Source organism: Xyrauchen texanus, chromosome 49 (genome assembly GCF_025860055.1).
Source record: "Xyrauchen texanus isolate HMW12.3.18 chromosome 49, RBS_HiC_50CHRs, whole genome shotgun sequence".
Classification (NCBI taxonomy): domain Eukaryota; kingdom Metazoa; phylum Chordata; class Actinopteri; order Cypriniformes; family Catostomidae; genus Xyrauchen; species Xyrauchen texanus.
In genome coordinates this window covers 23,155,206-23,179,202 of record NC_068324.1, presented here as the reverse complement: position 1 = coordinate 23,179,202, position 23,997 = coordinate 23,155,206, and the positions used below count along the sequence as shown (strand labels likewise).

The following is a 23,997-nucleotide window of genomic DNA, read 5'->3' as shown; positions in this document are numbered from 1 at the left end:
GGAGGGGCCCTGGAGGGGGTGCCAGCTGGGGACTCCATAGTTCTGCTGGGAGACTTCGATGCCCATGTTGGCAATGATGGAGATACCCGGAGGGGAATAATTGTGAGGAACTGCCTGCCTGATGTGAACCCGAGTGGTGTTCTGTTATTGGACTTCTGTGCTTGTCATGGATTGGCCATAACAAACACCATGTTCAGACATAAGGTTGTTCATAAGCGTACCTGGTATCAGAGGACCTTAGGCCAAAGGTCGAGGATCAACTTTATTGACATATCATCAGACTTCAGGCCATATGTTTTGGACACTCTGGTGAAGAGAGGAACTGAGCTGTCAACCGATCACCACCTGGTGGTGAGTTGGATGAGATGGCGGGGGAAACTGCCCGATAGACCTGGTAAACCAAAACAGATTGTGAGGGTGAACTGGAAACCTTTGGCAGAGACTTTTAATCACCACCTACAGAGGAGCTTCTCCCACATCGTGGAGGAGGCTAGAGACATGAAGTCTGAGTGGACCCTGTTTAAGTCCTTCATTGCAGAGGCGATGTGATCTGTGGCTGGAAGGTTGCTGGTGCCTGTCAGGGTGGTAATCCTAGAACCCACTGGTGGACACCTGTGGTGAAGAAAGCCATCAGGCTGAAGGAGGAGGCTTTTCTGGATTGGTTAGCCCGTGGAACTCCAGCCTCGGCTGACAGCTACCAGCAGGCCAGAAGGACTGTAGGGGCAGCGGTTGTGGAAGTGAAAACATGGGTGTGGGAGGAGTTTGGGGAGGCCATGGAGAAATAATTTTTGTCAGCCTCAAAGAGGTTCTGGCAAACCATAAGACAACTCATAAGTGGAAAGCAGGGATTTGTCCTGGCCGTTGTTGGCTGGGGCAGAGAACTGTTGAACTCGCCTGGCGATTTAGTTGAGCGGTGGAAGGGACACTTTGAGGAACTCCTAAACCTGACTAACACTCACTCTGTTGATTTTTATTTTTTTATTTGTGTAGCACTTTTCAAAACACACATCTTTTCAAACCAGCATTACAGAAACTCATGCATTAACAGAAAATGAAACTGTAATATCTGTAATGTCTAAGAGATCATCATTGTGTAGTTTGATAAAATATGATTGTGAATTGTGTTTAAATATAAGTAATTAAATAATAATTGTATTTAGAAAACCAGTGAGCAAGCCGAAGGCTGGAAGAGGCAGGGATGAAGGACTTTGGGGGGTTGACACCCATTTCTCTGGCAGAAGTCACTGAGGTCGTCAAAGAGCTCCAAAGTGGCAAGGCACCAGGGGTGGATGAGATTTGCCCTGAGATGCTGAAGTCCCTGGATTTTGTTGGGCCTTTTCAGCATTGCATGTACAACTGGGGTGGTACCTAGGGATTGGCAGACAAGTGTGGTTGTTCCCATTTTTAAGAAGGGGGACCGGAGAGTGTGTCCAAACTATCAAGGGATCACACTTCTCAGCCTACCAGGGAAAGCTTACGTCAGGGTGTTAAAGAAGATCCTCTGCCCCGATTGTCGAACCTCAGATTGAGGAGGAACGATGTGGATTCTGTCCCAGTTGTGGAACAGTGGGTCAGCTCTTTACCTTAGTGTGGGTCCTAGAGGGGGCGTGGAAGTTTGCTCATCCAGTTTACATGTGTTTTGTGGACTTGGTGAAGGCATACGATCATGCCCCTCAGGATGCCCTGTGGGGGACACTGTGGGAACATGGGGTACCATAATTCACTGGCCAAATAGAACGTTCATATTCATCCACAAACTGTTCAGAAGTAGTGTTATTCCAAAACAGACTCCAGATGCTAGGCGGAACCAATACAAAAAGAAACAAAAAAGGTGCTCAGTTTCCTTTGATGGTCAAGTGAATGTTCAATGAGTCAGGCCCACTCGGCTGCATCGAGAGTATCACACAATGACTTACTCATTCCATTGACTTTATGAAGGACATAGCTTGCTGTGGGCAAGAAAGCCTTCCTTTACTCTTCGCCTTGCGTAACAGGAGATCTTTATCGGATGATCTCAGAAATTTGGCCTGTTATATCGAGCAGACTTGGGAAGAGCCCATCTACGAATTTCACCATATCTCGGCCTTCTTTGTCCTCAGGAATTCAAACAATTCTGACGTTGTTTCGCCGGTTACGATTCTCAAGGTCTTCCAACTTTTCCCAGATGAGCTCCAAGTCTACTTCGATCGCTAGCAGGTTAGCAGCTAATTCACTCTCCAATGATTCAGGATAGTCATTCCGTTTCTCAACATCCACCACTCTTGTAACCAACTCAGTGAAATTAGTCTCCATGGCAATGATCGATCGACGTTTTACAGCAAGATCCTCCAAGTCGCAAACAACGTTTGTCAGCATTGCCAACATGTTCGACAGTTAACGCTGAATCTCTTTCAACTCACTGGCCAAATTGAGTCTCAGGCTTTCGGCCTGCTGCTCAGGGGCTTCAGCTTGAGCACGTGAGTGTCTTTTAATGTCTCCAGAGCTCAAAGATTTTAAATTCTTTGACATATTGTCTTCCTAGAACAGTTATGGAACAGGGTCTATCGAATCTCACTGGTTTATGACCCAAAAGTATTAAAAACTAGAAAAGTGTGTAGAGCTCGCCGTTCATGGGTCAGAACCTTGCATGGTGCCACACAACTCCGCAATCCATTTTGTATCTTAAATAAAAATAGCACCTTTTATGCGTGCACTCACTCTCTCCGTCTCTCTCTCTCACACACACACGTACACACACACACACACACACACACAGATTAAAGCAGAGTCTGAGACAGATTACCTTATACATTGTGGTAAAGTTTACACGTAGCTGTGGCAGGTTAATTGAAAACATAAAATGGGCTTATTTTATATGAAAATGGATGGTGTCATTTAGAAATTTTGAGGTAAAAAAGGCCTAAATAACATAAAAATTTGACCCATGAACACAAAACGTGTGACTCAGAAATGAACAATACACAAGGGTTAAATAAATTCCACTCCAACGCCTGATGCCACACCCATACCAACCCCCTTGCTCACCCCAACACAATATATATATTAGATTCTCCGTGTGCATAGTTTTTATTTTACTCATGTGTTTCCTCTGCAATTAGTGCAGTGTTTTGCTCATGGGGCAAACAGGCCTTAAGAAATAGATACCAAATCTTATAGAATTGCAGTTAACATATTTCAATATTACATAGATGGATTTGCTATTCTTTAGGATACAAGAACAGCTCATACCTCCATGATGATGATAAATGCCATTTTGGCTGCGAGAATGTGCCAGAACTGCATCGTATGGCTGTACTGTTTCTCATGTCCGGATGGGTAGCGGTAATCACGGTACCTACAGTATCCACACAACAGGCATCTTTATAATTATGAAGCTGTATCTATAGGTACAAATGCACATAACAGTACATAACTGCACAGACCTGCAGGTGGTCATTGTGGTGCTGTTGAACCAGTCCGGGTTCTCGTCATCCTCCGGACGGTTTTCTGGTGGGATCTCAGAGATGTTGAAGACAGACAGGCTGTTGTTGATGTATCCTTGCATAGTGATCTCTGTACCAGGGTGATACGCGTACAGATACACCAGCCGGGGAATCATGTCTGATGTAAATGACACTATGAAGGCCTGAAAGACATCAATGACATGCAGTATATTAGAGAAAGACATTTAGTACATTCATAACAAAATCAGGATATCTAACTTCTAATATAATGACTCACATTGGTGACCACTGAGAGAACAGCGATCATGTTTAGGATCTCCTCCCATGCACCGATGCTGTGAGCTTTAGATGCCACTGGACGGCGGAACTGAGTTGTCAACTTCCAGGCGTCCACTCGAACTTCAACAATGTTATTGATCAGAGCCAGTACAGGAGCCAGAGGAAAAGAGGCCACGAACAGAGTGATGAAACCAAACTGAACCACTAAAAAAGTCAGAGAGAGAGAGAGAGAGCGAGAGAGAGAGACAGATGATGCTCTTGTCCATTGAAAGATAGGCTACTGTGCCCTCTGTCTGTAAGATTGTGGTATTACAGGCTGAAAACTTGTTCATAGATATTGCTGGTGAGCGTGTGTGTAATTCTGTGTTGGAGAAGCTACTCATAATTTAAAGTAAAATAATGCTACCCTTTTGAAAAAGTGGTTAGCTACACTACAAGCTACAAATACAAGGGCACATTTCTTTTTTTTTTTTGTGAAAGATCATATAATTAATAATTACTTGCATACTCTTTGTTTAACATTTAAATTAACTCACTTGTTTGCAAGTAAGTCGGTTTATCTGCAGCACACTACAAGAGTTTTCACATGTCTAGATCTGCTTCAAAGGGATATATCCTATCTATTATAACACCTTAAATTTATTCAGAGTTGTCATGACTGAACTAAATAAAACAAATAAAGTGATCCTGAGCAGTATTTATTTCTACATATTTATTTCACTACAGAAAATGCATAAAATGCTGTGCTGAGAAGACTATTGAGTGATGACTCAAATTTATTGGTAAACTGGTTTTGTTGTGATTTATTTGTTGCAGCTATTTTCTGAATATTTTAAAATAATACAAAATAAAATAAAAATAACACTATTGTCATTGATTAATTAAACCAATATCATTGCAAATTTTAGTTATTCCCCAACACTGATGTCCTGTGCACATGTGACACACCCATCTCCAGATACTCGTAGAAGAGGCCAAGCTGACTGAAATCCTGCAGGTCGTGATCCTGCTCCCAGCGGCTGTACAGACTCTCCGGATGATTCCGAGCATTCCGGCTCACCCACCAGTTACACAACCAGCTAAATACACATAAGCATAATCATTTATCACATTATTATGTTGACAAAAGTTTAATATTATAAAGATTATGTTTCACTAATACATTATGTAATATTACATGATGTATACTTTACATCATGATAAAGCTACAGTGAGTTCGTTATGTAATCCATTTCTCATTAAATAATCTATTACATAATGTGAAACAGGTTATTATAATATAGAATAATTTTTTTTTCCGTTTTGATAAAATTATTACATTATGAACATTTATTACATATTACTTACAGTTATTACATTATGCTTTGCTATTACGTTATGAGATGCTAGTCAGTCAGTCGGTCCTCATCACCCAGCCAGGGTTTATTTAGCAATAATAAAAGGCTGACCGCACACGATCCTTATTACGAAGCTATAATATAAATAGAGTAAATAAATGTACATAAAACATTGATTTGAGTTTTTATGTTATTATGTGAAAAGAAAGAAATTGTGGAGTCCAGAATTCTCTTGGTGTTTACATCGCGAAAATGAATGTCTTACTCCTCATTATCAATTTATTACAAGACTACTTGCCAAATAAATACGAATAGACATGAAACACTGATTTGAGCTCAAATGATTTTATTAGCTTACTTGTAGAGATGGCAGATTAATAAGAGAAGTAGAGAGATGACTCGCCATACCCGGATGAGCGGTCTGATATAATTGATTCCCCAGATGATATTAGAAAAATCAGACTGTTAGATGGGACAATTGACCAATCAGAATAGAGTATTCCAGAGAGCCACGCAATAGACAGGCAAGACAGTATAACAGAAATAAAACATAGGTAACAGGGCAATTTCACAGCTTAACCATGATTTAAGGCAAATTAAAAGCTAATAAAAATAAGAAAGTTTTAAGCAAAGATTTAAAAACAGATAGAGAGGAGGCGGTCCTGAGGTAATCCAGTAAGCTGTTCCACAGTTTGGTGCCAGTGATACAAAATGCATGATCACCTCTATGCTTCATCTTTGATCTAGGAACAGACAGAAGTCCACGATCCCCGGATCTGAGTGATCTTGTTGGGTTTTGCGGACAAACAAAATCATAGAGATAATGGGGCGCCAGATTGTTTAAGCTTTTATCGACAAATGTTAAAATCTTAAAATCAATTCGAAATCTGAGATCAGGATGGGAGTGATGTGTTCATATTTACGACTGCCAGTTAAAAGTCGTGCTGCATCATTTTGGACCATCTGCATGCGGGATAGAGCTGGTTGGTTCAGGCCAGAGTACAGAGAATTACAGTAATCCAAGCGTAAAGAAATAAAGGCATGGATCACAATTTCAGAAGTTTTCCTGGATAGGAAATGTTTTGTTTTAGCTAGGTGACATAGGTGGAAAAAACTGGATCTAAACTCTTCGTTAATTTGTTTGGCAAACTTTAGGCTACTATCAAAGAGAAAGCCTAGGTTCTTAACGTGAGAAGTGAGATGAGGAGTGAGAACACCTAAGTCAATGCTGTTAACTGTTTTAAGCACAACTGGTCCAAACAGGATAATTTCTGTTTTATTCTCATTTAGGTGTAGGAAATTATTTGTCAGCCAGGTTTTGAGTTCCTGCAGACAAGCTAAGAGAGGGTCAAGAGCTTGTTTGTCATTACGTTTTATAGGTACATAGATCTGTGTGTCATCAGCATAACAATTAAATAACCCAAATTACCCATAGTAAAGAAAATAGGGTAGGAGCGAGGATAGAACCCTGTGGAACACCACAGGTAAGCCGTGCCACAGAGGAAGTGTGCTGGCCCACTGCAACAGAGAAGCTTCAATCTGATAGATATGACCGGAACCAATTCAGAGCCGTACCTTGAATACCAACACAATGCTCAAGGCGTGAAATAAGGATATTGTGGTGGCATAGTGGGCTAAAGCACATAACTGGTAATCAGAAGGTCGCTGGTTCGATCCCCACAACCACCACCACGGTGTCCTTGAGCAAGGCACTCCAGGTTGCTCTGGGGGGATTGTCCCTGTAATAAGTGCACTGTAAGTGGATAAAAGCATCTGCCAAATGTGTAATTGTACATTTAAATGTAAATGTCAACCAGGTGAAATGCTGAGCTAAGATTACCAGGGCCATGACATTCCCAGAGTCTGCAGTCATTAAGATATCATTGAGTACTTTTAGTAGAGCAGGTTTTGTACCATGCAAAGCCTTTAAACCTGACAGGAGAGGTTCAAGGATATCGTTCATATTTAAAAATGATTGCAACTGGGTTAAAACTGCCTTCTCCATAATCTTTGCTATAAAAGGCAAGTTAGAGATAGGCCTAAAATTGGTACAGATAGCGGGATCCAAAGTGGGTTTTTTGAGGAGAGGTGTCACCATTGCAAGTTTAAGGAAAGTCGGGACAGTCTCAGTGCAGAGACAGTTGTTAATAACAGACAGTAAAACTGGACCAATAGTGTCAAATATTTGCTTGTAAAAGTGTGGTAGTATGACAAATGACAATTCATTTGGAGATAAGGTAGGCTTTAGACGTTCAGTGATTTCTCTGCATAATTGGAGAGAAACAGGCTCAAATTTACTCCAAACAGCTGGACAAGATGGAGTCTCAACCAGGTCATGAACATCTGGCAGCAGCTGAGATCGAATACTGGTAACCTTTTTGGTAAAAATATTAAGAACGTTTTCACATAGATCCACTGATGTCTCAGTTTTAAATCCTAACACAACTATTAGTCCTGAGATCCTGAGTTGATGGTGGAGAAAAGAGTTCTGGGTCTATAGGAGTTTTTAGTTATAATCTCAGATAGATATTTCGATTTAGCAGATTTCACACCTTTCTGGAAGGTGGACAGTGCATTCTTCATTATTTTGAAAGAAACTCGTAGATGGTCCTTTTTCCATTTACGTTCCACCTGCCGGTAGACCTGCCTGAGTGACTGTGTAGTGTCATTAAACCAGGGCTCTGACGTACCTTTAGTGGAGCTATAGAGTTTAAGGTATTTGAACAGATGGAATTGAATAAATTGAAATGTTCCTCCCAATTGTTTGATGAAGATGCAAAATCCAGAGGTTTATGGACCTCGTTATTTGCATTTAAGAAATCTGTAGAGGAGCATGGAGAAAATAAACGTGACAAGCACACCTGAGATGGGACCACAGAGTCAGAGAGAGAGGTTGAAAATAGGATAGGATTGTGATCAGAAAAGGTGTTGTCACAGATTTCAATGCTGTCAACAGATATTCCATGCGTTAATACCAAGTCAAGTGTATGACCATGTGAATGAGTGGGGCCATTTACCCACTGAACAAAATCCAAGGTGTCAATAAGTGTTGAAAACTCCTTAGATAGAGAATTAGAAGCACAGCATAGGTGAATGTTAAAATTTACCAAAAGTATAATGCTATCAAAGCATGTCACTATCCCCCCCTGAATTTATAAAATACTAGTTTGGTTGTGGAGGTCGGGTGATTCTTACTTCAAACGTACTTCTCTGCTCGTATGAATGTAACACATCATAAGAAAGTGTTTCACTGCTGTTCAAATGCACTTTGGATCACATCATTTTTATGTATAAATGTTTTCCATCTGAAAGAACTAAATATTAAATTAAACAAATGACAATAAAATGCAAAGTAATCTCTTCAGTTATCAAAATACTTTTTAAATGTAACAGTATTCTAACTATCAATTATTTAAATGGTAACTGTAGTGGAATACAGTTACTTATATTTTGTATTTTAAATATGTAATCCCGTTACTTGTATTTCGTAACTCCCCAACCCTGTCTACAACCTAAGACTCAGAATGAAGCAGCCTGGAAAATTTAAAGAATGGCATGTTTGTGCCATTGCCTTGTTTGCATAATTCCTTTAGCAAATCAGGTGCTACAACTACGCAGACAACACATGCAAAAAAATTATTCTAAGTTAATTCCCCTGAACATTAGATGGATCCGTTAAGCTTTGTTTTAGCTATATTTATTACTATTCTCTGTATACAGTTATTGTATCAGAAATAGTGGCATGTCCACAATGACCATGAAACAGATAATAGTGATTATGAATTCAACATGGTGTTTTCGGCGTGATTATGAGGTCATGGGGACTTACGGTACAAGAGCTTCCTGTATGTTCCCCCACACCTGTTTACCGACCATCACGATCACTAACTGAGTGGTTAACTCGATCAGACAACCACCCGGCTCACACTGCACAGACAATCATACATTATAGTTAATAATCTATTTTTATTTAATTTATTATTTAAATATATTCCAAAATTACTGTAATAATATAAACTTATAAATGTAACTTTTGGAATCTCAGTTGTACCTCTTCATTTCTCAATCCACTCCATTTGTTGAACATGTATCCATAGTTTCCTGGGTAACCCACAAATTTTCCCTTGAAGAAGGCGACGTAGAAGCAGGACGAATAGTAGTTGACAAATTGGAAGAGGAACATCTTCATTGTGAGCATGTTCTCATACTCCACGTATGTTTTGGGAACCTCTGTGAACAATTTGTAATTGACAATCAGTACACAAAGCTCCAAAAATCTGAATGCTCACATACACATGAACCACACTAGTACATACTTATACTGTATGTATATAGTACACAAAGGATTCAGACCACTTTTTTCACATTTTAGGTAGCAGCCTTATGCTTTAAATTTATAATTATATATATATATATATATATATATATATATATATATATATATATATATATATATATACTGTATATATACTGTATATATACTGTATATATACACACACACACACACAGATAAAAACTGTTTGTTTTTTTAAATGTTGCATTAAGGTCCCAACAAGATCGACACTCACTTAGCAGTTTTTCAAAATAGACAATTTACAAAGTTTACAAATCGTTTTGAACAATCAGAAAGATTCATTCAAGAATCAGACCTCAGTAATGCCAATGTCATTTTTTTTATTTCATTTTTATTTTTATTTTATTTTAAATTCTTTAAATTTAAAACTTAAAATTACATGAATAAAATCTTACAAATATTTAAAAAAAATATATTCAATAAAACCTAATATTAAGAAAAAATTATTATTCATCACATTTATTAAACATAACTAAAAAACGCAACTGTTGATAATTTAGATAAAATAGATTAAGAAGCCCGATAAAAAAAACAGGTACAGACTCTCACCCATATCAGTGATCCAGATGGCCACGCGCTCATACAGGTAGTTCAGAACCATTATTATGACAAAGTTAATGCAGGAAGCAGTTACAGATGTGGCAAGCTGAGGAGTGATCAGTGATCCCACCACGTCCAGTTTATTGGTGGGACTGTCCTTCATGATGCTGGCAAACGCTGCGAATACTGCCAGACGATACGCTATCACCCCGATTATACTGGCAATAATCAGAGATATCTGGATTTTGGAGTGAAAAAGCCACATGTCATACGTAAAATAAGAGGATTTTACACCTAATTTACTAGATACTATTAAATATATCGAACAGGGTCATTCCTACTATGCAGTACAGTTTTTATGTCTCCATCACTGTAAAAAACTATTTTGCCTTTTGATATCATAACTTAAAATGTAGACTCTGAATAAATTGCCTTGTATTTATCTTGTTGAGATAACTCAATTATCCAAGTTTCTGTTTGTTGAACTTATGAGAAGTTACTGAACTTAGAAAACAATATTCAGCTGAAATAAGTTAAGAGAACTATGCACATCACAATCAAATGGGTTTGCCCTAACAACTTCTATGACAATAATAATATTAAATGATAAAATTCTATAAGTAATTGAACTTTAATATTTAACTTGAATTAAGTAAGTTGACTAAACAAAGAAAGTCACATTTATTTAAAAAACATTAAGCTCATTAAGTCCAGTTCCCTATCTGTCACTCACTCGATGTTGTGTCGATGTAGTGACACTAGGGGATGCTCTTAGGAGACCCCAACCACCTCTGATCTTGGAGAAAAAGTGGGTTCCCTGCCTTCACATGCCCAGCTGCAGCACACACACACCCACGCTCAGGCAGTTGTGATGAGTCACAAGGATGTTCACCCTCTTCCCCCGACACTAACCGGTATTATGGTGGGCACGCTCGAGCAAGTTAAGTGCTTTGACCTTTCTCTCAGCACAGCCACAAGCTTGGGACGTGAGCCTCCTTGACGTGGCAACTCCTGCTCCACCATGCCGTGAGGCCCCACTCACAGGTACGACAGACACAATTGTCCTCAGAGAGAGTGCATTAAACTCCGCTGACTCAAAGGGCTCAAAGTGAGCCCCTCGTAGGACTTGCAGGACTACAGAGAGGTCCCACAAGGGAACGAGGTGTGCTCAGGAGGGATTCAACTTCCTGGCGCCTCTCGGGAACCTGACGATCAGGTCGAGCTTTCCTAAGGACTTACTGCCCACTGTGTCGTGGTGTGCAGCTACAGTGGCTATGCACACCTTCAAGGTGGAGGGGGACAGCCATCCCTCCAACCTCTTCTGCAGAAAGTCAACTGGGCATCTCTGGGGGCCTTTGCACCAGGAAGAACACCACTTAGCGAACAGATGGCACTTCAAGGCATACAGGCGCCTCGTAGAGGGGGCCCCAGTCTGAGTGATCGTGTCTACCACGGCAAGTGGTAGGCCTCTGAGGTCGTCCACGTCCCGTCCAGGGGGCAGATATGGACGTTCCAGAGGTCTGGTCGAGGGTGCCAGATGGTCCCCAGTCCCTGAGAAAGAAAGTCCTTCCTCAGGGGAATTTGCCAGGGAGGGGCTGACGCGAGGGGCGTGAGGTCCGAGAACCAAGTCTCGGTGGGTCAGTAGGGTGCTACTAGGATGACCTGCTCCTCATCCTCCCTGACCCTGCACAGGGTCTGTGAAAGCAGGCTCACTGGGGGAAATGCATATTTGCGTAGTCCAGGAGGCCAGCTGTGTGTCAGCACGTCTATACCGAGGGGCGCCTCGGTCAGAGCGTACCAAAGCGGGCAGTGGGAGGATACTGGGGAGGCAAACATGTCTACCTGCCTGTATCAAGTCCAGATCAGATGGACCACCTGAGGGTGGAGTCTCCACTCTCCCTTGTGGATAACCTGCCATGACAGCGTGTTGAGGTTGCCCGGGATGTGAGTGGCTCGCAGCGACTTGAGGTGCTGCTGACTCCAGAGGAGGAGACAGCGTTCAAGTTGTGACATGCGACGGTAGCGTAAACCACTTTGGCAGCTGATATATAATACCGTTGCCGTGTTGTCTGTTCGAGCCAGCATATGCTTGTCCTGGATCAACGGCCGGAACCTATGCAGCGTGAGCAGTATTGCCAACAACTCGAGGCAGTTGATGTCCCAATGTAGATGTAAGCCCGTCCAGGAGCCGGCGGCTGTGTGCCCATTGTATACAGCGCCCCAGCCTTCTAGGAAGGCCCCATAGAAATGCAAAGTCGTTCCAAGGACTGAAAAGGCGACAACAGATCGGCGTGATGGCCAAGCAATGTGTCCCGTGGCGCCATGCCCATCTCGGGAATCGAGTCCGGAGCCAATGCTGAAGCGATGCATCAACCCGAGCGGTGTGGCTACTGCTGAGGATGCCATATGCCCCAGGAGCCTCTGAAATAGTTTCAGTGGAACCGCTGTCTTCTGCTTGAACGCCTTCAAACAGGTCAGCACCGACTGGCCGATCGTTGGAGAGGTGTGCCGTCATTGAGACTGAGTCCAACTCCAAACCAAGAAAAGAGATGCTCTGAACCGGGAGGAGCCCAAGCCGTCTGAGGTGCGAGAGCACCAGGTCCCTATGCACACACAACACGTCTCGAGAGTGAGCTATGATTATGAGGCCGGCGCCTGGCGAACTGAATCGCGTAGTCGGACAGTACGGGCCAGCCATCGCGACGGGTTGGAGAGTGCAAGCCACGCATCCAAGCTCCGGGCGAGGGAGACCAAGGGGACAATCTCGTCGGACATACCGGCGGGTAAGGCCTCATGGCGGGGTGGAGCCAGAGAGGCCAAATTGACAGGGCTTGAGACCTGTGGCCATGCTGAGTTGAGAGACATCAATAGATGGGACCGCCGCTGGGGCTCCAAACCTGCCAAAAAAGAATGGTGGACGGTGGTTGTAATGATGGCCGTACACACTGGTTATGTGACCCAGGGAATAAGGAAACCGCTCTTTTGTAAAATTTTGGGTACAGCAGCTACTTGAGCGTACGGCGAAATGAAATGAAAAAGGAACAAAAGTTTCTCCTACCGGCCCTCCGACGGGGGATGGAGTGGTTTGTTCACCAGCTCCGGAACAGTGGGTCTCCCTGTCCCTGGGTTGACAGTCTAGCTGGTGCAGCTGCAGCAGGGGGATGCCCTTGGCAATGAGCAGAAGGGGTGTGGGGTCTTGAGGTCTTCGTCTGCTGCTTCACTGCAGAGAACTGCTGGGCAAAGTCTTCGATGGTGTCGCCGAATAGGCCATCCTGGGAAATGGGGTCCGTGGAACCGTGCCTTGTCGGACTCTCTCATCACGAACCAGGTTGAGCCAAAGGTGCCGCTTCTGGACCAACAAGGTGGACATCACCCACCCGAGAAACCCGTGACCTTCGTCGCCCGGAGGGCAAGGTCGGTCGCCAAGCACAGTTTCTGCATCAATCCCGGGGCGGAAATACCCTTGTGCAGCTCTTTCAGCGTCTTGGTGCACCGCGAGCACCTTATCTACTGGGGGCATCGCCGAGTAGCCCTTGGCTGCCCCACCATTGAGGGTAGTGAGGGCGGGGGAGCCAAAAGATAGGAACCGGGCAGTAAAAGGTGCCGTCCACAATCTTGTATGCTCTTTATGCACTTCCAGAAAGAAAGGAACTGGGGCGGGGCGTGGCTGTGAGCAGCGCCGCGGGCTCAGGAACCAATCATCAAGGGAGAGCAGAGGGTTCCACTCTAGCAAGATGCTTGCGGCTGCCCGGGAAAGCACGTTCGCCATTTCCACGTCAGCATGTGGCTGGGCGACCTCATCCAAAGGGGGACGCATCCACGAAGAATGTCTCCACGTCGGCAGTGCCCAGGCATGAAAGACAGCGACCGTGGCCGTCTGAAGGCGAGATATAACGATCGCACCCAGGAATAACACACAAACGGAAGGGAAAAAAGACCCAGGGGTAATCTCTGCAGTACACCAGTGCAGAGAGGGGTAGAAGCTGCTGTAATGCACCGTCAGAATCCAGCAGGTGAATGGAAGCCGTGGGAATTCAGCTGACTTATTTCTCAATGAAATAGCCACCGCTCTGCTCCGAAGAGAAAATCTGAATGAGCGGTATGCATGCCCCTCCTTTATACCCTTATGTTTGGGGGAGTGGCATGCAAATATCACTCGCCAATTCCCATTGGCATTTTATAAAAGATCAGAAGGTGTCTCGGGCTCCCAAGGTGACCCCTAGTGTCACTACATTGACATAACGTTGAGTGAGTGACAGATAGGGAAACAGCATAAACAACATCAGTAATTATTAGCAATAGGGTTCAATTCTGTGTTAAACAACCTATTACTTCTTGCCATTGTTTAAATAATCAAGTTAAAATTAATAGTCAAAGGGTCTGCGCTTGACCAGATCATATTTCTCAAAGTCTGATTTTTCATAGTATTTAATTAAAATACTTCCTTAATTACAACAAAACACAAAGCCCAAAATGTACTGCATAACAGAAATTACCCAACAAATATTCAACATTAAGAAAAATATGATAAAGCAGAGCTCTGTAATGCATATCAAAACAGTAAAACTCTCCATGCTGTTAAAAACATGCATCCTCAGGCAAACTATTCTACAACAAACATCTGACTTACCTCTTTCAGATGTGCACTTCAGATGTGTCCATACAGTCCATCAACTTATTATTAACATTTAATTTTAATGTGAACACAAATGTTGTACAATAACTTGTTATAAACTCTGTATATAATAGTTCTGTTCCAAATACTAGTTGACTTGTTGACTACTGTCTACATTGGCTGCTGTCTTCTAAGGCAGCATCTTATTTTAAATGGCCTGATTTGGAACACACTACATAGGCAGCAACTCCACGTGTGGCACGTGTTCTGCAAGGCTACTTGTGCAGAGTGTTTTGACCAAGAAAGTTATTTTTGCCTATCTCCTGTTACATGTCAGGAGTGCACTAATGGTGCCTTAAAATCCAGTCAAGGTAGACAGCTCATTATGTTTGGAACAGAGCTAATATCTAGGCTATATTTTGTTCTCTATTGATTTAATATACTGACATAAAAACATGAGTATGTATTGTAGAACAATGTATAACAGAATTTGTTCTCTCTGTACAGTGTGGTCCAAAAGTCTGAGAACACACTGAAAATCTAGCAATTAAAAAAACATTTTTAAATCTTTGTTTTAAGATTTTTAAAACTTTAAAGCAAAAGACATGTTATGAACAAGAAATAATTTAGATTATGCTACTATTGCTAGGTCACAAATCAAATGCATCCAAATTTGTGACAGTGACCCCATTTACACGCACTTACGAAAACAGCTTATTCCAGGGTTTTTGCAGAAAGTAGCATTCGAAAACATGTAAATGCGAAAGCCATTTTTCTTATCAATTCTAAAAAATATTGAAGTCGTCCACAGACGTCCCATGTTCATTATTTACACCAACATCACAGGGAAATTGCTAAGTAATTCTATAATGACTCAAAATTAGAAATATTTTCATTAGTGAACTCAGACATTTGGAGCCAACTGTATAAGAGTTATGATAGTGGTGCATTATTAGTGGACATTTTTGATGCTCACCCAGAAGAGTACTGTGGCCCCAGACAGTAATGAGCGAGCACACTTGCTAGTTGCAGGTAAGTAAGGCTCCATCTCCTACACAGCAAGCGAGCAAAGCAGGGAACATGAGCAACCACCACCACACACAGCAGTCCTAATCTAGCAAACTGTACTAGTGCCGTCAGTGTCCGCACTACTGCCTACGAGGACTCCTGTTTCTAATGAGTTACTGGCCATCTGCAATGTCTACATCGTAACTTCAGCTTTATTCTGGGTCTATGGTGTCTCTAAGATGGGATCACACTGCAGGCAGGACACTACTGCTACACACTCAAATACACACAGCAAATGGATCTGTTGTCGTCCTGTGCCAGTCTTACCCACAACATAACAGTGGCCCAGCACAGAATGAACCTGCCAGCTATATCAGCTGTGGCCTGTTCTAGTACCCACTCCTGTTCCTACACAACACCACATGGGTAGAGCCAAACAAACATGCTGATTATCTTGTTTCTCCCATTACTACCAACTAAAATATGACTAACAACTCATACATTTTCAGCAAATATTGTGTAAGATCCAGCCTTATGTACTGAAAACTACGTAGCTGTTGCAACAATTTAGCAAAATGACAATACTATAAGTGGTTCTTTATACGTATCACGGCATTTACAAGGTGAAATGTCCAGCATGTGGTGTTAAACACAAGTTAAATGTTCCCCAAAACTAGAGGTTGACCGGCGATTCAGTTTTACAGATGTATCGGTTTTACATGTATATTGGCATGATAGCTGGCTTTTGGAACAATCAGTTATCCCAAAAATCAGCTGTAATAATAACGATTGTTTTTATTATTATTATTTCTCAACTTCCCCAATTATTCCTCCATTGTTTTGTACCACTAGAACTCAATGGATCTACACAATAACAGTAGTATTTTTAAATACCAAATTAACGGAAAACTGGGCAATTATGACAAGTGATCGCTGGTGATCTACTATTGCGCTATTGTGGACTTGTTCATACTGTACATAGTCCCTCGTTATTCAAGAAATATTTTTTTTTATGGCTATTATTGAGCTTTTGGTTACACAAACTGCATCTGGGATTTTATTCATGTTTGTCTCTTGTTGCCTCTACTGTATATCTGTGCCTGTCACAGTAAAACGAAAAGGAAAGACTTAAAAAAATTTCAAATTTAATAAAATTATTTTTTTTTGTTGATTTATTGGTTATCTGTCTTTTCCATCAGCTTGTTTATGGGTCTAAGCAAAATGACTATGGGATTACCTCTATCCCAAACACATGAGGTTTGTGGGTTAATGCTCTATCAAGTTTAAAATCAATAAAACTGACCTCCCTAACCTAAACCTAACCAACAGTGTCATAAAAGGCAAATGTGAGATGAAAAGCTTGCTGAAGCAACCATATATTTTTGTGGTGCCTCTATAACACTTTCGTCTCACATGTGGACTCACGTGCTCTTCAGGACTCATACCCCGGTCCTTTACATCTCAAGCTCAATGCTCTATCAGTTTTTATGTGATCGCCTTACATGTCATGTGCTATGGTAAAGGTGTTTAGATGTCATCAGATAGCATTGTGTGAGGAACAGGGTGAAAAGTGTTGATGAATTGATAATCTGCTGTTTTACTCATCACTTGTGTGAAAGTGAGTTGATGTATTTTCAGCACCTCTAGTGTTCGTTTCACCAGGAAACTACCGCAATACGTATGAGCCACATACAAAATAAAATATATAAAAAAATGCAGGTATAGTAACACAATTGTATAATATCAGGTTAAAGCCTTGACTAACAACTCTTATTGTGTTTGTTTCATGAATCTGTTTTCACTCAATAAGAGGTGTGAACAGTCACGTAATGATAGACTGATATATCAGCCAGGCTATTATTTTCCACCAATTAACAGAACTATTATTTTCACATTCTGACTCAAGTTTCAAAAATCTGTCAACAGCTTACTTCATGGATAATAAACAATTACTGTTTTCAAATATGTGTACTCAATTTTCAGTTATTATTCTTTAAGAATTAATTTCATTGCAACAATTTTCTTTAAATCTAATTTGCTGTCATTAAATTGTATTATATACTGTGTGTGTATATACACTATATCAGCATTATATGAGCCATGATATCAGTATCGGCAATTTAAAAAACCTGTATTTGTCGACCACTATCAGTTACTTCATGTGCTTCCTTGTCAGCTCATGTTACATTAATGTCTTATAACATCATATAATGTGCAGTGGCTTCTACAAGTTGTTGAAATTCACTGAAACTCTCTTTCATATTCTAATTTTACCCTGATTTTTACATTTTTGAGGCTACTATAAAATCTGTTAAAAAGACAGTTGAAAAGCAATGAAAACAAGCTCCTATAAGGGACAAATAAAGTCAGAGCAAATCTTAAAATTGAAGAAATTCTTGAAATGAAAAAATATTTATGAACAAACAATTTTAGAGAAATATCTGTAGAAATTTGTTTTCAATAACAATGTACTCAAACACTCAAATGGCAATATTCATATCCATGACATGATAGAAATGCCATAGTATTAATACATTCTGCTTTAAGTAACCAGTTAAACTGAATAAGTCTCGAATTAGGTCAAAGGTCAGCTGAGATGTATGCATACTTGTGTGACGCGGTTGAGGCGTCGGCTCGTGCACTTGGTCTCATATTCGGGTCTGAGCTGCAGCTGCTGCTGTTCTTCCTCAAAATCCATCAGATCCCACTCATACTCCAGCCGTGCCTGACGACGTTTCCAGAACTCCAAGAACAGAGTCACTGACACCACAGAAAAGGTACAGTTCAAAACTCAAATAATGCAAACAGTTATACCAAAGATGAAGGGATCAGCATCCTGTACACAAATAAAACCATTTGATTCAACACCCTGGGACACCCCGTTACATTCATGAGGAAATTATTCAGTCATGAAACTCTACATGGTGCAAGATGATAGGTCCTTTGACGTGTAATCTGTTAGCCAATCAATTTATTTGTCTAACATTTAAATTATCTTGGAAGTTTGCAGGTAAGTCCGTTTCACTGAAGCGTGCATTGAGTTTCTCTCTGAAACTCTCCTCCTCCTCCCCAGGACCACTTGTCTAAAGCTGCTTCAAAGAAACTGTATGTATGTCTAATTATATGAGAAGTTTGAAGGAAGTTTAATTTAAGGCTTGTGTAGTGGAAAATGTTCTTGGTCGTTGCGGGTTCACACATGCAGTGTTAATGGCATCCAGCGATACAGAGACCACTTTCTTTCTGTGAAGACGAAGTCTAGAAACATTTTCAAATACACATAGAATATCAAAGGTCTGCCTACATGGGAAATAAGTGCTTGTGGGTTTAATCGAAGAGCCTCAAAATAATTTGTGAAAGTGAATAATTTAGCAATAATCTTAACAATAACAATAACAATAACAATAAATTGTATTAATGCATTATATAATATAATAAAATATAATCAGACTGTTAATTGTGAAATTTGGCAGATGATTATTGTCAAACAAATAACTGCGATTATGACAATCTTAACAGCCCTAGACTGCACTAAAAGAGTTAAGAAACTAACTTTACTCACCCCATATTCCCATGAATATCGCAAAGAATACAGTAGCTGTGTTGTCAAACAGATAAGATTGCTGAAAGGCAATTAGAAGAAAATGCATCATTTTACATTAATAAATATGCTGAGACTCTCATTACTGGAATCAATATAATATTCTTCACTCACCCATGAGGAGCTACACGTTGAGTTGAGTTTCCAGTAGCCACATTTCTTATCACAGAGAGGACACATGATGATCTGCCCACCGATGGAGTCATTACAGATCTCTTTACTACAGCAGAGAAACAATATAAAACAGAGATGTGTGATTGAACACGGACTTACATTCACGGAACTCTACAGGTGTCTTAGACACCAGACATGCTCTGCAAAAGTATGTGAATGCTTCTAGCCTTGCAAACTCGATTTCACATGTCATTTCAATCCAGAATGTTCAGAGCACAACTCATAACGTAGCGCAAGTAAGTGTCTTAACATAACAAGGGGATTATAGCGGGAATTAGAATAAACTGTCGTCTTGTACACTGGCTGGTATGGACAAAGTTGTTCTTTATAAGTAATATGTAACTCTATAGAGTCACCAGCTCTGAGGTGAATTGCAAAATCACAAACTTTGATTTGAAGCAAAAAAAGTATTTGAAAATCAGACAAAAAGATAAAAGGAACAAGACTGTGTACTTAATCTTTGCAAACTTTTGTATTTAGCTGTATAGATACTGCAAACAAACCCTGGCAACTATATAGATATAAATGCACAAAGGTAACTAACCCAAAAGTAACTCATGATGGAAAACATAATACATTTCTTCTAATATAATGATTATTTGTAGCACAATCTCTGACTGGAAGAACTGCAATTTTACATAACTGGTATATCAATTTAACTGGTAAGTTAATAAGTTATAAGTAATAAGTTGATAAGTTTGCATTCCCTTTTGTCGCATCAATGTTCGTGTGAACATTCAACCCCTTTCATAATTTATACAAATATAAGCGATAACATATATTTTTTTATTTTATACTGTTCACAATCTACATTACAGATAATAACATAAAGTATAATATGCATATAGTAGTGTGTTGTATTCTTGAGCATCAGTGAATGTTTTCACCTTGTGTAATAGTTGTGAACAAGTCCCTCAATTGTCCTAAGTGTCAAAAGCTTGATATATATATATACACAACACAGTACTGTGCAAAAGTTTTAGGCACTTGCGAAAAATGTTGCATAGTGAGGATGTCTTCAAAAATAATGACATGAATTGTTTTCATTTATCAATTAAATATCATACAAAGTCCAGTAAACATAAAAAAAAATGAAATCAATATTTGGTGTAACCACCTTTGCCTTCAAAACAGCACCAATTCTCCTAGTTACACCTGCACACAGTTGTTCTTGGTTGTTGGCAGATAGGGTATTCCAAGGTTCTTGGAGAATTCACCACAGTTCTTCTATTTGTTTAGGCTGTCTCAATTGTTTCTGTCTCTTTATGTGATCTCAGACTGACACAATGTTCAGTGGAGGGCACTGTGGGGGCCATGACATCTGTTGCAGAGCTCGACAGTCCAAATCAGCTGGACCACCTGGGGGTGGAGCCTCCACTCTACGCTGGGTGGCAGCGTGTCCGCCATTGTGTTGCGGTTGCCAGGGATATGAGTGGAGCAAAGTGACCTGAGTCACTGCTGACTCCAAAGGAGGAGATGGCGGGTGAGTCGTGACATATGATGAGAGCACACGCCGCCTTGGCGATTTATGTACGTTACCGTCGCGGTGCTGTCTGAACGGATCAAGACGTGCTTGCCCCGAATCAGCGGGAGAAACCTCCGCAGGGCAAGGAATACAGCCAGCAACTGTGGCAGTTGATGTGCCAATGCAGCCAGGGCCCTGTCCAGGATCCAGCGGCAGCGTGCCTGTTGCACACGGCACCCCAACCCTGTTGAGAGGCGTCTGTGGTGACAACGACACGTCTGGACACCTGCTGTAGGGGGACTCCGGTCTGCAGAAAACAGTCTGTCCAAGGGTTGAAAGTCTGACTGCAGGAGGGGGTGATTATCACACAGTATGTGCCGCGGCACCATGCCCATCTTGGGACTCGAGTCTGAAGCCAGTAATGAAGCGGTCTTATATGCATCAACCCGAGCGGCATGACCGCGGCTGAGGATGCCATATGCCCCAGGAGCCTCTGGAATTGTTTTAGTCGGAATTGTCGGTCTTGGAGAGATATCAACTGCATCCAGGAACTACACAGAAGTGGAAAGGCATTTTTAAAAAGACGCGTCCTGAAAAGGACGTTCAACACCTGTCTGTGTATTGCTCTTTTATGAGTAAAAACTCAAACTCTTTTAGAGAGATACAAACTCTTTTAAGGAGGGGAAAGCGCTGTTGAAGCACACAGGGGTATGGACTGCACAGCGTGCAGAGAGAGAGAACGCCGCTGAAAATGCGCCGTAAGATCAACAGCAGTGCTTCTTGCCAACAGAGGTGAACTTCAGCTTGCTGTTGCACAACCGCTCGGCTCCAAAGAAAAAATCTGACTGACAGACGCACGTCCGTCCGCCCGCTTCCCTTTCTACCCGTATGTCCCGGGACGGGACATGCAAATTCTGTCTGCCAATTTCTCATTGGCCTTTTCTCAAGTTCAGAGGTATGCAAGGCTCCCAAGGAAGACCCCTTGTGTCACTTAATTTGACACAACGTCGAGTGAGTGACAGAATGGGAACAGAAATATCTTGTGCAGTGTTGTTTCTAAAACAAGATAAATCAATTCGATCTTGTTTTAAGGATTTTCAGATATTTTTACGGAAAACAATAAAAAAATTATTATCAAGAATATGATTTTGCCCTAATATCAAAGGTCTTACTAAAAAAAAAGAAATTATGATCCAATGTGAATTTTCTTGATAAAACATATGATCGTGTCTGGTAACGTGCATGTAAAGTTGCTAGAAATAGCATTTTAGCTTAGCGTAAAGCTGAGAATCTACACAAGGTTTATTTCTATTTCTTACTTCAAACGTACTTCTCTGTCTGCTCGTATGAATGTAACACATCATAAGAAAGTGTTTCACCGCTGTTCAAATGCACTTTGGATCACATCATATATATGTATAAATGTTTTTCATCTGAAAGAACTAAATATTAAATGAAACAATTGAAAAGTATCCTAATTACCAATGATTTAAATTGTAAATGTAGTGGAATACGGTTACTTATATTTTGTATAGTATATTTACATTTCCGTTACACCCCAACCCTGTGTATATACACACACACACATACACAGTAAATTGTTTTACAATTTACCAGATGGCCCAGACACTACAAGAGTGCAAATTGAATGAAATCCCAGATGCAGTTCTACTGTGTGATATGCTACTCAAATCCCAATCAATTACTAACAGGAGAAATTGGTACACAATACAGGAATTTTAATCATAAAAAAATCCCGAAATACACATGGGACTCTTACTCTCATTTGAAATGTCTGCACTCCCAGTTGTGAGCTCACTGATGTATGATTCACTGAGAAAGTGAACCTGATTCAAACTGCTGACCTAAGCTCCTGAGTTCAAACCCTCAGTTCTTTTCGGGTGATTCATGAAAAAGATCCGGTTCAAAAGAATCATTTGGCCACAACTCTCTCGCACTGGGTTGTTGTGTGCGGTGCAGCGAGCTCATCAGAAACAGAACTGGTGCGTTCTCTCTAGATGTATTCAATAACTCACAAGATGATATCTGATGAAACCGCATAGGTCAACAGAGAATGGCCAGATTGGTTCAAACTGACAAAGTCTATGGTAATTCAGATAACCGCTCTGTACAATTGTGGTGAGAAGAATATCATCTCTGAATGCTGTTCTGAGATGCGGGTTGGTGCTGTTTTGGTGGCATGAGGGGGATCTACACAATGTTATGCAGGTGGTTAATGGCTGATTGGTATCTGGCTTTATTCTCACCTCCAGACGTTTTCATCAAAGGTGGCCAAACCATAGATGAAACAGAGCAAACCGACAACTGCAGCATAGAACAGCATCTCTGTGTAATAACCGAGCCAGGCAAAGTAGATGCTGATCTTCTCTCCATAGTATTTCCTGTGGAAAGAAGGACATTATTCATGAAGAAGCAAAGGGAACATTAAAGTTTGGGAACTATGTAAGGAACCTATTCTTAACTACTTCAACAAAAACTATGCTGAAAAATTGTTGTCAGACAAAAAATTATGATACAAATGAGAACAACACCAAAGAACCCATACAGAAAATGAATAAAAAGGAGTATTATGTATTGTAAGTTTGAGGTGTTAAGTTATTGGGGTGCAATTGGTTTATCGGATGGACAGAACATCTGAATAATTTACAGCATTTATTTGAAATAGTAATCATTGGTGACATTATTAATACGTAATTCTTGGAGATTAAAAGTACCACTTCCTTTTAAAAACAGAATGCCACAGAGCCATGTGATTATGTAATAATTTCTACTACTGTACGCAGTGTTTGGTAGTAACACATTACATGTTTTCTGTTTTACATCAGATTACAAAAAATCCATTTATTCGTAACTGGATTACACAACATTTGTAAACAATAAAATGTGTGTAATCAGTTTAAAGTTAACCAAGTCAATCCAGAAGTGTTAAAACATAATCCCTCTTCTTGAATAACAACAATTCTCTTAGAATTAAAAATACAGTACATGCATGTTATCCTAGTCTTCCAGCTTGCATAACAGTGCTAGTTCTTCCCTTTTGTTTTACACAGCGACTGTCAAATAGCGAGTTGCTTTTTGATTTTTATGTTTACTGTGTGTCATGGTCTTTCTTTCGTCTTACTACTAGTTTTGAAAACATATTTTAATATCCAAAGTAAGTTTA

General features: G+C 40.7%; 1 protein-coding gene across 1 annotated transcript in view; it reads right to left on the bottom strand.

Moving 5' to 3' along the window:
* Positions 1 to 23,997, bottom strand: part of ano5a (anoctamin 5a) — a 76,546-nt gene that overhangs the window by 10,725 nt on the left and 41,824 nt on the right. The window contains exons 8-19 of the mRNA XM_052123004.1: positions 23,081 to 23,215; positions 19,289 to 19,394; positions 19,136 to 19,196; positions 18,185 to 18,336; positions 15,545 to 15,619; positions 9,963 to 10,191; positions 9,111 to 9,289; positions 8,889 to 8,986; positions 4,671 to 4,801; positions 3,721 to 3,926; positions 3,423 to 3,625; positions 3,229 to 3,334 (exon numbers count right to left, since the gene is read on the bottom strand). Of these exons, the coding sequence (XP_051978964.1) occupies positions 3,229 to 3,334; positions 3,423 to 3,625; positions 3,721 to 3,926; positions 4,671 to 4,801; positions 8,889 to 8,986; positions 9,111 to 9,289; positions 9,963 to 10,191; positions 15,545 to 15,619; positions 18,185 to 18,336; positions 19,136 to 19,196; positions 19,289 to 19,394; positions 23,081 to 23,215 (1,681 nt within the window). The remainder of the gene's footprint in view (positions 1 to 3,228; positions 3,335 to 3,422; positions 3,626 to 3,720; positions 3,927 to 4,670; positions 4,802 to 8,888; positions 8,987 to 9,110; positions 9,290 to 9,962; positions 10,192 to 15,544; positions 15,620 to 18,184; positions 18,337 to 19,135; positions 19,197 to 19,288; positions 19,395 to 23,080; positions 23,216 to 23,997) is intronic.